Raw genomic sequence first — 15,848 nt, 5'->3', positions numbered from 1 at the left:
GACCCTCAATTTGATCGGACGGCTATCCAAACCCTCTCCTCGACCCCATCTCCAGCACAGCTCGCATGTGCGGCGCGGCGCTGCCTCGTCGCCGGCCGGCGGCGGCGGAGCTCCGGGGTGGTCGCTCGCTCATCCGTCCCAGAACGGGCATGCCTGTGCCCTGTGGAGTGTGGACATCCGTTTCGATTTGTGAGTAGTTCATGCCTTCACGGACCCAAAAAAATTGGAGTAGTTGTTGCTGATTTGCCGGAACTTAGAAGTGAAATTTGTGAGCACTTCTTGTACCTAGGTTATTGGTAACTTATGTTTGAGCGGTTCAATGGTCTGTTCCCTAAATTCCGGGGATATCTGCAAGCGATGAACTTGTGAATAATTTTGTTGCCATGGCCCGGCTGGTGTCCCTCGAGAATTGCATTTCTATACGTAAATTTTGCTCTCAAGTGTGACTTTTTACTATAGATCATTAAAAATTATCTTTGTTAGAAGAAAAATATAAAACTATAGTAATTTGCTATAGAACATATATTCGATTATAGTAGAGAGCCATGTTAATTGAGACAATTGACTATCCTACCCTTATATGCACCTGACTCATCTCAACCTCTCCCATTTTTATTGGGACGGTAGAAAAATGCTACGCTGCCGGGCCTAGGTGTTGCCACCACTTTGTTCTGTAGTACTTTTCTCTCACACCAAATCAACACTATCCACCAACTACCAGCCAGCTAGGAGTACTTTTCTCTCACAGCAAATCAGAACCAGCCACCAGCCACAGCCAGCAGAACAGAGTGTTAATTCACGGTTACTCAATTTTTCAGTAGTCGTTGAAAATTGAAAAATTGCAGCACAACATAGCTCTGTTGTACCAAATGAGGGTAAGTTATTCAATTTCAGTCGTTTATTAAAATCGAATAATATTGAGAGGAGCCAGAAATTAAATTTAGGGGGGCCGAGCCAAGTTAAGCCAAACTAATAATATATAAAGTTACGGCATCAGCACCTGCGAAAAGATGAGCATGAAGTATTTTTCTAAACTGAATAGCAATTAAGATACGGACTCGAGAGAGTGCTCCCATACACGCTTATGGAAAATATGACATAGTTCCAAATAGACAGAATAATCTTTTACAGTTGAAGTATATGCTATAATACTCGTCTATATTTTAATAGTACTAATAACCATATTTCACCGATATCAACAAATAGTCGAAACAGAAATGAATTGGGTATTTTTGCCATTTTAGCATATTGTTGGTTCCCTCTATTCAGAACTATAGGCTATTTTAGCTTCTAAATATATAGTTTTTGCTACGTACGTACCTAGATGCACACTATGTCTAGTACATACACAAAACTATATTCTAGAAAAGCTGAATGATCTATAAATTGGAATGGAAGGAATGGAGAGATTGGCTTATCTGTAGGAATAATAACTTATGTGTGTAGTAAATAGGATATTAGAACAAGACATTAAAAATAAACTGAGCTCGATCTAAATGATGAGAAATTCTAATTACTAGAAAAATAAGACCAATTTAATTAGCGATTAGCTCAAATAATCAGTGATAAGTAAAATAGATTTTATTTATACGAATCATTAAGGGGGGCCATGCTCCCTGCCAGCCCCCTTCTCCTCCACTGGGTGCAGTGTCCAACAGTAAACTACCATAAATTTACAATATCTTTTAGCAAAGCTAAACTTTTTTAGTGCTTGTGGCAAAAAGCTACATTTAGGTAGTGTCGCGGAGCAAATTTTTCCATTTCTATTCTAACCTACCAATTGTGCATTCTAGCATTTCTTTATAGTTTCCTCTTCTGTCCTCATCTAGTTTTGTTGTGGCCGGCATGTAAAACCACCTTTTATTAGGCTCGGGGTTGAAATTAGATGGAACTGATAGTTGTGTGCCAGCTGTAGATGGTATCCGAGTTTGGGGTTAAAAATTAGACAAACGGAAAAGTTGACTTGAGGGACCAAACTTTATTCCTTTTTTTTATGTGTCGCTCTGGTCAGTTTGTTTTCTTTTTTTGCTTAAACGTTTACAGTTAGACCTTTTGAACTTTCTTAAGGCCAAGTGATGCAAAAACTCAGGGTGCATCACCTATTTTTTCTTTTTTGAGATTATACAATACAACTCAGAAATTTACAACACACGCACACTCACCCATGTGTACACAAGTACATAAACCCTACCCCTATGAGCATCTTCGGAGACTAAGCCGGCAAATCCTCGAGATTGACGAAGTCACGACAGATGCCTCGTTGTCGATGAGAACATCGCCTACCACTGAAAGCACAACGCTGTTAAATCTTAAAATATTCGGTCTCACGGGGAGTCGAACCTAGAATCTGAGGTGCTACTGAGGTTCTTGTAACCACTAGGGTACATGCCCTTTCGCATCACATACTAATATGAACCAATGGAGGTAGTTCTTTTTTCTGTTCACATTTCATATTCGGTTTGTCTGTTCTTGTCAACGACGTCCCTTATGGTACGATGATATGATATTCAAGTATATATTTGATTGATGCTTCAAATCTAACCTAACTCCATGCAATCAAACAGAGTCAAAACTTTAAGTGGACATGCTCTTACTTTCTCAGAGAGCTACTGATTGATGTGTACATATAGATTGATAAATAGTCTTAGCTTTTGTTATTTGTTATTTGTTTCTACCTACTTCCGTGGCTTTTAAGGTTTATTGAATGATAACAAAATCCCTGAAGGCAACACAAACATTATCAGTCTCACTCAATCTGTCACCTAATGACATCACCAACAGTGTAACCTAGCCAATAATTTTCAAAATCTTAGGTTTGTTTACATAGACCAGGTCAGCAAAGACTTAGGGTTGCAATTACTAGGTCTTCAACGTAAGTGTGGGGGCTTATATATCAATATATGTAGCATGAACTGGTACCCCAAAGTCACCAATCCATATCGACTACTGTGTCTTTTTCTTGTACCCTGTGCAACAATGGACACACTCGCCAATTGCCATATCAAGTCTGTACTTGTTCCAGTTTTTCTTTTGAGGCTTCAGACGATTACCTTACCATTGCAACATGTTGTTTCTTGTCTTTGAACCTCCTCTGTTTTAGTTGGACAACTGATATATAATAACTGTTGTCAATATAATATCAACATTATCAGTGCCTTACTCAAAATATCACCTAATGAAGTCTGTAGCTGTAAAGCTAGCCGGGATTTTCTAGCTCTTTAGCTTATGACCAGGTCCACAAGGGCTCTATGAGGACTCATCCCTTATATATGTAGCATGAACTGATGCCTCACAGCCACCAAGCCTTTTTCTGCTACTGCCTCTTTTTCCTTGTACCTTAGGCAACAATGCACACACTTGCCATAGCAGCTCTGCACTTTCTAGCAACAATACCGACACCGGTATCTTCACAAGACACACTAGTATCTCCACAAGACATGGCAATGCCCGGTTGCACCTCCTATATAACCCCGATACTTCAACATGACCCCGTATCACGTATCCGATACATATCCGCGTATCCGTATCCGATACTTCGATACACTTTTGTGCCTTTAACTTTTGCAGAAATTTGATGTATCCACGTATCCGTATCCTTCCGATACCGATACGCGTATCCGTATCCGTGCTGCATAGTGCACCTCCATATGCCACAACATAACTATACCTTACCCATTCGGCATCGGCGATGAGCAATGCTACCGTAATGAGGGATTCAAGCTTGTATGCAGCATGGAACAAGACCCTCCCGTCCTGTACATGAACAGCGCTGGATATCGAGTCATCAAAATAAAGTTGCCTAAGAGGGTTCTGTACCTTGACACTCATGTCAACCGATTGTTAGGAGAGCAGACTTGGTCGCTCAACTTATTAGATGACAGGTTCTATCGTGTATCAGCAGCTGAAAATGTGTTTGCTGCCTTGGGGTGTGGTTTCAAGTTTTCGGTTAGTCTCCCCAAAGCAGGAGGCAATGCTAGCACCTGCAATTCCACCTGCCATCCTGATTATCCAAATATGGCCACTGATGGCACTTGCTCTGGTGTTGGCTGCTGTTATACGACGGTTGCAGAAGACAGTAACAGCTACGTGATCAAGCTTCTTCCCCTCGATGAGGCAAACTCAACTCTGTCTGGCGGCCCAAGGGTGTCGGTCAATGCCACATTTCTTGTGGAAAAAGAGGAATATTGGATGAGGACAGGATATGCCATACCGTTGCAGAAGTATGCTGCCACACTAGGATCTGCTCCAGAAGTGCCAACCCAGACTGTAGTTAACTGGATGCTTGGTAACTCATCATGTGCAGAAGCTCTGAAGTCAGGTGACTTTGGGTGCCAGAGTGGCAACAGTGACTGCCATGACGACCCTCGTGGAGGATATGCATGCCAGTGTCAACCAGGATATCAAGGCAACCCTTACATGCATAATGGATGCCAAGGTATGATTGCTCTGCGCCACCTGGAACTGACATCACCGTATGATTGCTCTGCGCTAATTACTGTGTTTTGTTGTGTAACTTGTAACAGATATCGATGAGTGCACACAGGCAGATCCTCCCCCATGCTTTGGACGCTGCATAAATACAGTTGGATCATATGATTGTATCTGCAAATCTGGAACTGAAGGCAACCCCACAGTAAAAGATGGGTGTGTCCCAATCAAATTGAAAATTTCAGGTAACAAGGACAAAGTTGTATTCACTAGGTCTGCTGTTTAGATTCTAATCTTCTTGTGTTGCAATAGATTTATAAAACAAAATAATTCAGAATTTCTTTTTAATATATTTTCCAGGATTGATCATTGCGAACGGAGTTGGCAGCGGTTTAGTAATTCTGCTATTTGTTCTTTCTGCTGTTGTCATAAGGAGAAAGATCAGGGCTCAAAAGGCTAAAAGAAGGAAGGAATATTTCTTCAAGCAAAACAGAGGGCTTTTACTGCGGCAACTGGTAGACAAGGATATTGCTGAAAGAATGATTTTCAGCTTAGAAGAGCTTGAAAAGGCCACAAACAGTTTTGATGAATCTCGAAAACTTGGTGGTGGGGGCCATGGCACTGTGTACAAAGGTATTTTGTCTGACCAACGAATTGTTGCTATTAAAAGGTCAAGGCATGCGATTAAGAGAGAAATTGATGATTTTATCAATGAGGTCGCCATACTTTCTCAAGTAAACCACAGGAACGTAGTGAAGCTCTTTGGATGTTGTCTCGAGACAGAAGTTCCATTGCTAATCTATGAGTTCATTTCGAATGGGACACTTCATGAACATCTACATGTATGTGCTCCACAATCACTGTCATGGAAGGAGCGAATGAGGATAGCCCTCGAAATTGCAAGATCTCTTGCTTATTTGCATTCTGCTGCTTCAGTTTCGATAATCCATAGAGATATAAAGACTACCAACATACTTCTTGATGATCGGTTGATAGCAAAGATATCGGACTTTGGAGCTTCTCGAGGGATGCCCATTGATCAAACTGCTGTCACAACGACCATACAAGGGACTTTCGGATATTTGGATCCAGAGTATTACCAAACAAGCCGGCTCACCGAGAAAAGTGATGTGTACAGCTTCGGTGTCATACTTGTGGAGCTGCTGACAAGGAGGAGACCATCATCTTACATATCACCTGAAGGCTTCAATTTGGTTTCACAATTTGTCTTGCTGGTGAACGGGGACAGGCTCTGTGATATGCTGGACCCTCAGGTCACCGAGGAGGCGAAAGAAGGAGAAGCCAATGAAGTGGCAGCAATTGCAGTGATGTGCTTAAACCCAAAGGGAGATGACAGGCCCACGATGAGGCAAGTTGAGACGAGACTAGAAGCGATTCAAAGTTTGGCAGTTCGGCCGAGCCCTCCATCAGTTGAAGAGAGCAACGCCAATGCCAGTGCCTGCAACTTGAGCAGGCGCTATAGTATGGAAGATGAATTTTGGTCATCAATGAGCTTTCCTCGTTGATCATCTGCTTACCCTTCAACTCAAAGATTTTCTTTCCCCTTTTTGTTTCGACTGTTTGAAGCTTCTTGTGAAGCATCTGCAACTGTCCACACCGCATCAGTGTGGGTCTCTTTTGATCCATTTGCAGCAAATCTTTTTTGTAACTTGTGACATAGGCTGAATGCCATTATGATTTTGTTTTGTACCCGCAAAAAAAAACGTTTGTGCAATTTCAGTCACTACCTTAAGCAAAATAGTACTGCCGGCCTTACAACATTTCTTTATTCTTTTGTGAAGTCGTCAGGGAGTACTAGACAGGCGCATGTAGTTTTTTTTTTTTTTTGTAATATTGAGGATGGCAACAGGTGCAGGCAATATCTCCTTATGTATAACTATATATCACATTCCTTTTGGCACAGACTAAAGCAAGCATGATGTATGGAAGATCCTGCGTGTCAGTATATTCGATTCAACTAAATTTTCGTGGCATGATGTGTCTCTCTCTAATCTCTATCCACTGCATCTCTCTGAATTCTTTGTTGTTACTGAACTTCCGGAGGGTTTTGCCCTGGTTTTTCACAGTTCCAATCTCCTGCTAGCGCTATGCTGCCGTGGCAAGAGATGTGTGAATAACAACAATTTTTGCCACTCTAGTGAAGAAACTATTACAAAAGATGGTTCAAATAATTAAACAAACAGCAATGAATGTTATTTCAGACGTTCCTCCTAACTACCCTGATGGAATTGGGTATTCCAAATTTGTACAGGATCAGATACCGCCATAGGTCCCTCCTTAGTTAGAAAATGTTGCTCTAGTCCGTTGACAGAAATTCCAAGTTGCTGCGAATCTGTGATCTATGGACAGGGATCGTTGGATTTCTGTAACTGAATGTCTCCCAATCTCTCATTGTAAGATACTGACCCTGATCCCATCAGTTCACCAATCACCATTGCCATTGGATTCTGAGTTTGTGTTTCGGCTAATTTCTTGTTTTGGAAGAACCAAACAGTTCCATTATTTCAGATGTGCTCTCTGGCCATTTGGTGTAGTTAAAAGGACTGAGGGTATCAATAAAATCAGTGTTATGGTTATTTCTTTACCTACTAGTATTAGTTGAATACATACATCAGTACGGAACTTCTAGCAAGTTATCATGGCGTTTCACGCTGACACGCTCCAAGAATATCATGCCCAGGCAAGTGATGTGTAAACAGCAAGAATGTTTGTCAGATGTATAACGGCGGTGTTAACAAGAAGAACGTTTGGTCAATGAAGGCACGTTTCTTTTAATTTTCCTCCTAATAATGTTCCTTGATGGCAGTGGGCATATCCCTATCTGTGCAGAATCAGATAGCATCAAAAGTTCCGTAGTTACAATCTTGTGTCATCATATCTGCTGATAGGATCATTTCACAAAACTCCAATCATAATCTGGACTGTTATTAGTATCCTTCACAGTTGGCTGCAATGACAACAACAACAGTAGCAGCAAGTAACTTTCCATTACAAAGGAGTGAAGAACACAAGCCTAGCTAGTAGATTCTAACTATGCAACATGTTTGTCCCTCTTTGACCCTTGCTATAATCACCGCGGCATGTCCAAGATTTCTCCCTTTTTTTACTAACCTAGTTTATACAGACGGCCATCATAGTTTCCAAGGCTGATCCATTTCCACATGCATGCTCTCTTGGCCATACCCTTATATACATGTTGGTAACTCAGAACGAGGTGTTCATTTTCTTTCACCATCCAAGATCACCTCCTGGGGAGGAAGGTGACAAAAAAATGTGTTTACCGTGCTGCTCCTCCTGCCATCTCAAAGTGATCTTGGACAGGGTGGTGCCGAGCTGCCTGCAGAGCCAAGGCCACGGCGGGAGCCAGAGCCTCGCGGCCGCGGGAGCGGCGGCGAGGCACCTGACCCTGGAGGAGATCCTGTACCCGCCGCCGAGCTGGGGGACGGAACCGGGGACGCCGGCGCGGCGCAGCTCCCCGAAGGTGTGCCCGGTGGATCTGGACGACGGCGACTTCTCCGACGACGACCGCCCCGGGAGCGCCTACTCGCCGCCGGCCGTGCACGAGAGCGTGTCCGCCGTCAGCAGGGCGTCGCTGCGGAGCGTGTCCAGGAGGGTGAGCTTCCGGTCGCCAGACGAGTCCGACGTGTTCATCATCCCCGCGAGAAGCGACTCGGACGATGAAGATGATGAGTCGAGTGACGGTGAGCCTAACAGCAGGATGTGAACAGAGGAGGACACGGTGTGGATTGAGGGCAAGGATTCCTAGCTGCTTAGTCGTGCCTTGAGTTGGGGGCTCCTATCTATATCTTCTGCAAAATAAAAGTATATATATCTTTGATCTATTAACAGCCCATTACGTTCATTAGCCGGCCCAAACTGGGTTATAATCACAATCAGTAGTCTTCGGACCTTTTTTTCCTCCGCCCGCCGTCCAGTTGCATTAGGACAGAGGTAGAAAAGTGGTGGTGGGCCAATGGTGCAGAGCGCATGAGGAGCCGAACATGAAGTACGCAGAAGTGCAGAACCTGACTGCCATGTTCCTTTGTGTGTTTTCTTGGCTCCCGTTACACGTAAAGCTGGTGATTTTTAATTTTAGAAAATATGAGTAATTATTGAGCTAGTGTATACTATTTTAACATTTGAAAATACTTGATTCAACTTTTTTTAATGTCAAGTTCAACATTTTGAATAAACTACTTCAACATTTTGTGTAGTAATGTTGAAACGGTATACCAAAAATGTTGAGCCAATATGTCTAAAATATTGAGTTAATACATCTAGAATGTTGAAATTTAAAATACAAAACTAAAACAAGAGTATAGTCATATGGGATCTCAAAATGATAGAAAAAATCCAGGAAAGAAGATGGTTCAGATAGAATTAAAATTTAATGTAACCATCAGTGAGAAATCTTAGTTCAAAATCTGAGAAACAATCTCACGTAACTCAGCGACCTATACGACACCTGACTTCCCTCGACCCACGTCTTCCCAGCATGCATGCTAGCGCTTGTTTTTTTTTTTTTTTGAAACTCATGCTAGCGCTTGTTGGTCCCCGCACTTAGCGTTGACATGTCACCTTTGTCTACCAGCAACGCTTGCATCCAGCACGTTCGTTTAAATATGCGTACGAATCTCAAAGCGGAAGATGTGGATTTCCGAAAGATACATAGGAATCCTGCCTTGAGCTGCTGAGTGGTTTGGGTCAAAACCAGTCTTTGTGGTTCGTTTTTTGTTTGGGCCGATCTGATTGGTGGTAACAGGGCTGAAATAGCTAGAAAACCAGTCCTTGTGGTTCGTTTTTTGTTTGGGCCGATCTGATTGGTGGTAACCGGGCTGAAATAGCTAATAGCTAGTGGAATGGTTCGAATGGAATTTACAATTTAGGCTACTCGTTCTCCTCACGCTCGTCCCTCCATGTCAGCTGCCCAGTCGACGCCCTCTCCTCGACCACACCCGTCGGCGCCGACCCTGTCTCTCGCCGCCTTACGGCCTTGGACAAGTACACCTCCAGCACAAGATTTATAGTCGCCACCGCCTTCCGCGCGCTCCAATACTCCGTCGTCCCAACTGGCGCCGACGACGACACCAACAACGGCAAGGCCGCTCCCGACGGTGTCCCGCCTGGTTTTTCAATTTTAGCTTTCAAGTGATCTTGCTGATTGCTTGTGTAACCTTTTGTTGAGTGCTTTGGCAACGTTGGGACCAGCTAATATATATGACTCAGTTTGGGTTTGGTTTGAAATGGCAAAAAAATTGATTTGGCTCGTTTTTTGAAACAAGTAATTTGGTGTGGTGCGGTTTGATCAATGAGTAAAGTAGTAAATAATTTGTTGTGGTTGGTCCGAGTCTCAGATCATTACAGATTGAGTCGTGCGACAGGCATTCCTTGGTCGGCTTCCTCGGGCGCGATTATCCTGGAATCATCGCCATAGGTGATGATTCCAGGAACTATCATCTGAAGTCGGAATGACCGTGACTGTAAATGATGTTTTGGGCTATAATTAGGCCTATTGCTGATACGAATGGTTTCCGAAAGGCATCCTATCCATAGACAGAGATTCTGTGCATGCAAAGTACAACGATGTGACATTACCCACATGCATACAGATTTAAAATTTTAAAAAGTAATATCTCAAAAATTAAATTTGGATTGCAACATTGTATTTCTTATGCCAATATCTTCAAAACAAGACCACGCATGCCTATGTTTGCACAATATTTTAAAAATATTTTTCAAAAATACTAAATAATTAACTCTAGCTACTAGAAATAAATATATTAACAACAAGAACACGAACAAAAAAAATTAAACATAAGGAACAAATAATAACCCACTACAACAAAACATCATGAACATTTGATTCTATAGGATAAATAACAGAAATGAATATCACGAATAAATAAATCAATATCACCGAACAGTTTAATCCACAAAAACGAACAAATGATTAGATAGTGCGAATAAATTAGTTACACGTAGAAAAATAACTTTACATAAAATTAGATGCATCTACATTGCAAGAAATAATTCTCATAAGCATATATGTGTGTGCTAAACATAAGCAAAATAATAATAATAATAATAATATGGTAAATATATTATTGCATAAGAAAAAGGAATAAAGAATAAAAAATCAAGAGCTCTAGCAATCCTAACAAAAATGAAAATGAAAAAGAATAAAAACAACAATAACTGGGTAAAATTCAACCGACACCCAAAACGGTTAAAGAAAGAAACAAACGATACCGTCTATAACAGCCCATTATGGCCCGAATCGTCATCAGTCTGGGCTAAAATCTCAGATCTAGATCGAAACAAATACATGGGCCGAAATGGCGTCTTCTACCGCGCGACACAAATCGCTATCTGTTGCGGTAATGGAACGCTACGTCCTTGCTTTCTTTATGCCTCAAGGCTAATTGAATGAATTGAGGTTTAGTAAAAGGGTGTGTCTCCACGTCAATCGACTGAGATTTAGATATCTGTCAATCAACGATGTGATAACTAGTCCGAGCGTCCGACAGTTTGGCCTACTGCCCATTTTTGTGTACTGTTACTGGGCGCACTGGTGATATGGGGACCCATAGCGGTAGGGCCTAACATTAGGTCCTGTAACTGCCTTTTCTGTTTGATTTTCCAAACTAGAATAGAAAAAACTAACAGATAAACAAAAAATACTTATATAATTTTTGACTGATAATAAAGTTATATTTACAACAACTGCAAAACACACACACACAAAGAGTAAAATTTCTGGGCCGATAATAGGCAAAAAGCCACAGATCTGAAGAAAAAACATACATATGAAAACACACACATTTACAGTACAATTGCTAGGCTGGTAATAAGGAAAAAACACATCCACACATTTACAGTACAATTTCTAGGCTCATATAATAAGAAATAAACACATGAGAAGACACACATTTACATCTACAGTTTTTTGGCTGCTAATAAGGAAAAAAAGACACACCTTAAAAACAGAGGTTTAGAGGTACAATTTTTGGCTGATAACATGAAAAAAAACATATCAGGAAATTTTAACGCAAACCTGAAATTTTCCACCTGAAAATAAAAACAAATCGATGTTAAGAATAATAGTTCTTGTATATTAAAATTTAACAACTCAACTACTTAAAATGATAGATACATATCAGCTAAGGCTAGGCATGCATAGTCATCACAAGACAGGTCCATGTTTATCATAAAAAGCAAAAAAAAGTTAAACAAATTTGTGGGCATGTGAACAATTTTGTGCTTTTATCAGAAATCACAACACCTATTCTATCACATATCACAACAACAGGCTACAAAGACATTGTAAGCGTTGACCATAATGATCATACCATAACAGAATTTGGAGCACGTCTCGAATGCAGCAGGTCCACCAATGTTTGTAATCAAGAACTCTTTGCCAAAAGGGAACGGTGTGTGTCTAAATAGAACATCTCTTATCAATCATAAGTTCAAAATGAATGATCCAAGTGTGTTTGATATAATTAATGGCATAAAGAGTATCCGATATAGATCAGCCGTCACTGGTAGTAATAAATCTTAAGCTTGTGCGAAGAACAGCTATGTATAAATATTTTCTTCCAAAAGAATGCAAGAAAAGACATTAGTTGCTAGAAGTAGAAGGTTTGAATCTTAGTTTCATTAAGAGAATGTTCATGTAGAAGATTGAGCTTGTACCTGGTAACAATAGAATTTGACAAACCCAATGTAATAATAATATTTGTTGCCAGATCAATTGTAACAAACGTAAAAGGCATTAGGATCTTGTAAAATTTGTAAATTGAGGAAAGCCAGAATATAAAAGTGAAAAAATAGGAAGTCATTAGGGATGCAGAAGGTAAAGCTAGAATGAGAAATGAAATGAAATCCCAGCCACTAAATTGGCTACATGTATGAAATGAAGTGGGCATTCTAGCCTGAACAAAGTGAGGAAAAAAGCAATTCCTGAAAGTAGCTCCATGAATGATAGGTATAAAACATATATAATCGAAATAGCTAAGTGGACCATGGAAAAATGATTTGACAACAAATTGTTAATGCCAAAGATCAAGTAAATTACATAATTTTTTTCTAAATGGGCCACACAACCATCAATAAAAAGTCCTGTAATCTGATAGATTAAGCAGCCTAAGGAGAAAGTTGCACTAGGAGATAGGCACATGCTTGCGAGTGCAAATTGTTAAAGGCTGAACAACATATGACATTGCCAAAGAATCAGAGATCGTATCTCCAGTAAAGTGGAGATCCAAGTAGATGGAGCCTTTTAAGTGCCACCATGAGACCCACTGCTTGACAACACGAGCATCGACTATCACAAAGCTACTCTTTCCAATGCCAAATCAAAGTAGGTTGGAAAAACTAATGCATTAAGTTCAGTGCAAGTGTTTTAGAGCCAGCTCAGTTACTGTTTTATACTGTTAGATATACCATGAACTAGAGAAGTAAAAAAAATATTCTAACAGTTTTATTAACTGAAATTAAAAATAGTAGTTCAAAGATATTCCCGGCCTGTAAACATTAGCTTCATATTCTTGTAAATATCTTTATCAATGGCCACTCATTTGTAATACAAATTTAACTCACAGACTATCATCGCTCCAACAAAAAAAAGAGTTCAAGTTAATCGAACCAACAAATGAAGAAACTATAAATTCAGAACTAAATCAATTTACAACATGTTAAGAGTTTTTTTAAAAAAATATTCAGAGTTGGCACAATGTGGCATCTGAAAACGGACATATGAAATCATATAAGTTATTTCACATAAAAGAAAACATAGAAGTGGCAATAAAAGTGCATAGTAGCAAGACATAGTTGCCGCAGAATGAATAAAGAAAGGATTGATGTAAGTTGCACGCATATTTTTTTAAAATTATAGTGACCATACACACAAGATACACCAAAATTTAAGGTATAAGTATAGTATTAGGCAACCCTAATTGAAATGAAAAAGAAATTTAACTAGCAGAATGTAGTGTGACACAAAAAAAAACATATAAATATCCAAGAAAGGAGCAGCACATCCTAACAGAAAAGTCATGAGTCATACCAAACAAAAAATAATTCCACAAAGATGCATATATGAACAGATGCTAATAAAAGAGGATTAAATATACCCTCAATCTAAAAATTTACAACGAGCATGAACATAATATACAACAAAATCATTCTCTGTAACATAATATATAAATTATATTAGGAAAGAAACTTGAAAAATACCTTGCTTGCAAAAAAAAAAGGGACAGTGACCCCTTGCAGTTGAGCCAAAGAGATTTTTCTTGCTACTCTTAGGGAAAAATCTTAGGTAAAAATAAATATAATTAGTAAGGGCACATACAATCATTAATACTCAGAATTGGCAGGAATAAGCTAACACCCTTCTAGCCCCAACACAAAAATAATCGTCAAAGTAGAAGAACAAGGCAAAGAGGCCCCATACAGGACACACACACAATTATAAAGGGGTACATGCATTATCTTTAGAATTACATAAACGAAAACATAACACTACAAAACACAGTGAAGTACAGAGATTAAGGTTATTATGGTTGCCTTATGCACAAATTACATTGAAACTCACATTTAACCGATAAAATTCAAACCACGATTAAGATTGTGAATTAAAGGCAGTATCAACTTTAGCAAATATACAGGCAAACAGTTTTAGATAGGAAAGATAAGATAAAATAGAAACACTGCAGAAAGGCACTATATGAAATGCACAAGATAAAAGGGATCATAATTTAGCAACCAGTCCTACTTCAAACTTCCAACAATACATTTTGCATTGATGTGCCAACAAATGTCAAAATGGACATATTTCATTGGAAAGTTCCCTGCATGATAGCTTATAAAAAATTAAAAAACCTCATATTAACTTCGGCTTAAATAAAGGATAGTGATTTTACATTAGGGATATGTTGTAGTATTCCTGGGATCATATTTGAAAATGATGTAGTATTCCTAGGATCATATTTCATTTATAAGACTTTGTAGCTGACAGGTTGCAACAGGAAGATGCCCAAAATGCTAACATGGTGACACAAAAATACGAAGTGAGGAATCTATCACAATACCATCAGATGCTATTTTACCATTTCAGAAGCCTAATTCTATAAACCAACATAGCACAGGTGAAAACACACAGTTGAACACAAGAGAAGAATCCTAGAACAGCACAAATCGAGACACAATACACATCAATCAGGGGGAACAACTATAGAGACTCTAGAACAACAAAAATCAAGATCCAGTAGGGGAGTTGGAAATGCTCACTCCAGGAATCGGAGGGGGAATGTGAAGCAACCATGGGATCCATATAGGGTGCACGAGATACTGGAAGGAGGGAATTAGAAACTCTCACCTGGAGAAGCCACGGCACCTAGCTTTTGGATCTAAAGGTGTGGTGAGCAGGCTGCCGATCAGGAGCTGGAGCCATATTGTAGCTACAAATCAACAGACAAAATAAAATAAACCTAGGAAACCCCTCACAGCGAGGAACTGAAAAAACAATACTAGCAGAGAAGACGCCTCACAGCGACGAGCTCAAGGAGCGTGGGGCCCTAAGCTGGCTCAATGCAGTGAGCACCCAGCGAAAGAATGGAGCCCAAGCGACCTCCTAGGTGGTTCCTTCAGCATGGCCCAAGCGGATCTCGTCACAGATGAGGGAGAAGATAGGAAGGATCCAGCCGCAGCCATGGGCGCTGAACTCGCCGGAGTGAGAAGAAAGAGAGAGAGAGAGAGAGAGAGAGAGAGAGAGAGATGAGATGAAGGGGAAGGAAATGAAATCCGATTAATCGGGCAACATGAGCGAGCGCGATGCCAAAAAATTGATGGAGGTGGACCCGATTCCACAATTACACATGAGTCACTCACGACCCTCGATATCAGATCCAACGCACCACAACATCGACTGACGGAAAGACAAAAAAATCAATCGACTGAAGAGGAGCAAATCTCTTAGTAAAAGCCACAGATAGCCTTGGCGGGCTTCCTCTTCAAAAAAATAGCAGACTTGTAGGCTAAGTACATCTTGCATCTACACAGGGAGCATACCACAAATGCCCAATCGCGCGCGGGATGCGTGCTGACCGGTTGCAGAAAGCGTCCATGCACCTGGCCGGCTCGTTTCTATTTTTTCAGCGGCCCACCGGTGGTTAAGGTCCAGCTTTGTTAATTCTTTGTTTTCTTTTCTATTTTTTCCCTTCTAAAAGTTGCGATGGAATATTCTTTTCCATTTATTTCAATAGAATAATTTGTTTCGATTAAATAATTTTTCATTCTAATAGTAAGATTGGATCTAATCGAACAATCTTTAATTTTTATTTCGATGAAATTTTTCCAGTGTAACAATTTTTTCCAATCATGAAGGTTGGGGACCG

General features: G+C 40.2%; 1 protein-coding gene and 1 long non-coding RNA gene across 6 annotated transcripts; one reads left to right on the top strand and one right to left on the bottom strand.

Annotated features, from left to right (window-relative positions):
• Positions 1-39: 39 nt before the first annotated feature.
• LOC120712760 (wall-associated receptor kinase 5-like) lies at positions 40-6,377 on the top strand. Of its 4 annotated transcripts, none has more exons than XM_039998627.1 (4): positions 40-189; positions 4,064-4,435; positions 4,524-4,673; positions 4,789-6,377. In XM_039998627.1, the coding sequence occupies exons 1-4, from the start codon at positions 66-68 to the stop codon at positions 5,952-5,954; spliced, it is 1,812 nt and encodes a 603-aa protein (XP_039854561.1). In that variant the 5' UTR covers positions 40-65; the 3' UTR covers positions 5,955-6,377. The 4 variants fall into 4 exon arrangements, with proteins under 4 accessions (XP_039854561.1, XP_039854562.1, XP_039854560.1 ...); XM_039998628.1 differs by having other exon boundaries at positions 45-189; positions 4,070-4,435; positions 4,789-6,209; XM_039998626.1 differs by having other exon boundaries at positions 64-189; positions 3,732-4,435.
• A 4,860-nt stretch (positions 6,378-11,237) lies between these two features.
• LOC120712764 lies at positions 11,238-15,217 on the bottom strand. 2 transcript variants are annotated; one of them, XR_005691010.1, is made up of 3 exons: positions 15,003-15,217; positions 11,799-14,912; positions 11,238-11,517 (listed from the first exon to the last, which is right to left on the bottom strand). It is a non-coding gene; the product is annotated as an uncharacterized LOC120712764 (long non-coding RNA). The 2 variants fall into 2 exon arrangements; XR_005691009.1 differs by having other exon boundaries at positions 11,238-14,912.
• Positions 15,218-15,848: the final 631 nt, after the last annotated feature.

Source organism: Panicum virgatum, chromosome 6K (genome assembly GCF_016808335.1).
Source record: "Panicum virgatum strain AP13 chromosome 6K, P.virgatum_v5, whole genome shotgun sequence".
Taxonomy (NCBI): Eukaryota; Viridiplantae; Streptophyta; class Magnoliopsida; order Poales; family Poaceae; genus Panicum; species Panicum virgatum.
Note: the sequence above shows the minus strand (reverse complement) of the source record. Positions and strands in the feature narration are given on the sequence as shown.

Excerpts from the sequence above, each read along its gene's own strand:
- LOC120712760 (XM_039998624.1), top strand. The coding sequence starts at position 3,348 with ATGCACACACTTGCCATAGCAGCTCTGCACTTTCTAGCAACAATACCG. Across the intron at positions 3,453-3,636 it reads AAGACATGGCAATGCCCGGT|TGCACCTCCATATGCCACAA; the intron begins TGCACCTCCTAT and ends CGTGCTGCATAG. Across the intron at positions 4,674-4,788 it reads AATCAAATTGAAAATTTCAG|GATTGATCATTGCGAACGGA; the intron begins GTAACAAGGACA and ends TATATTTTCCAG.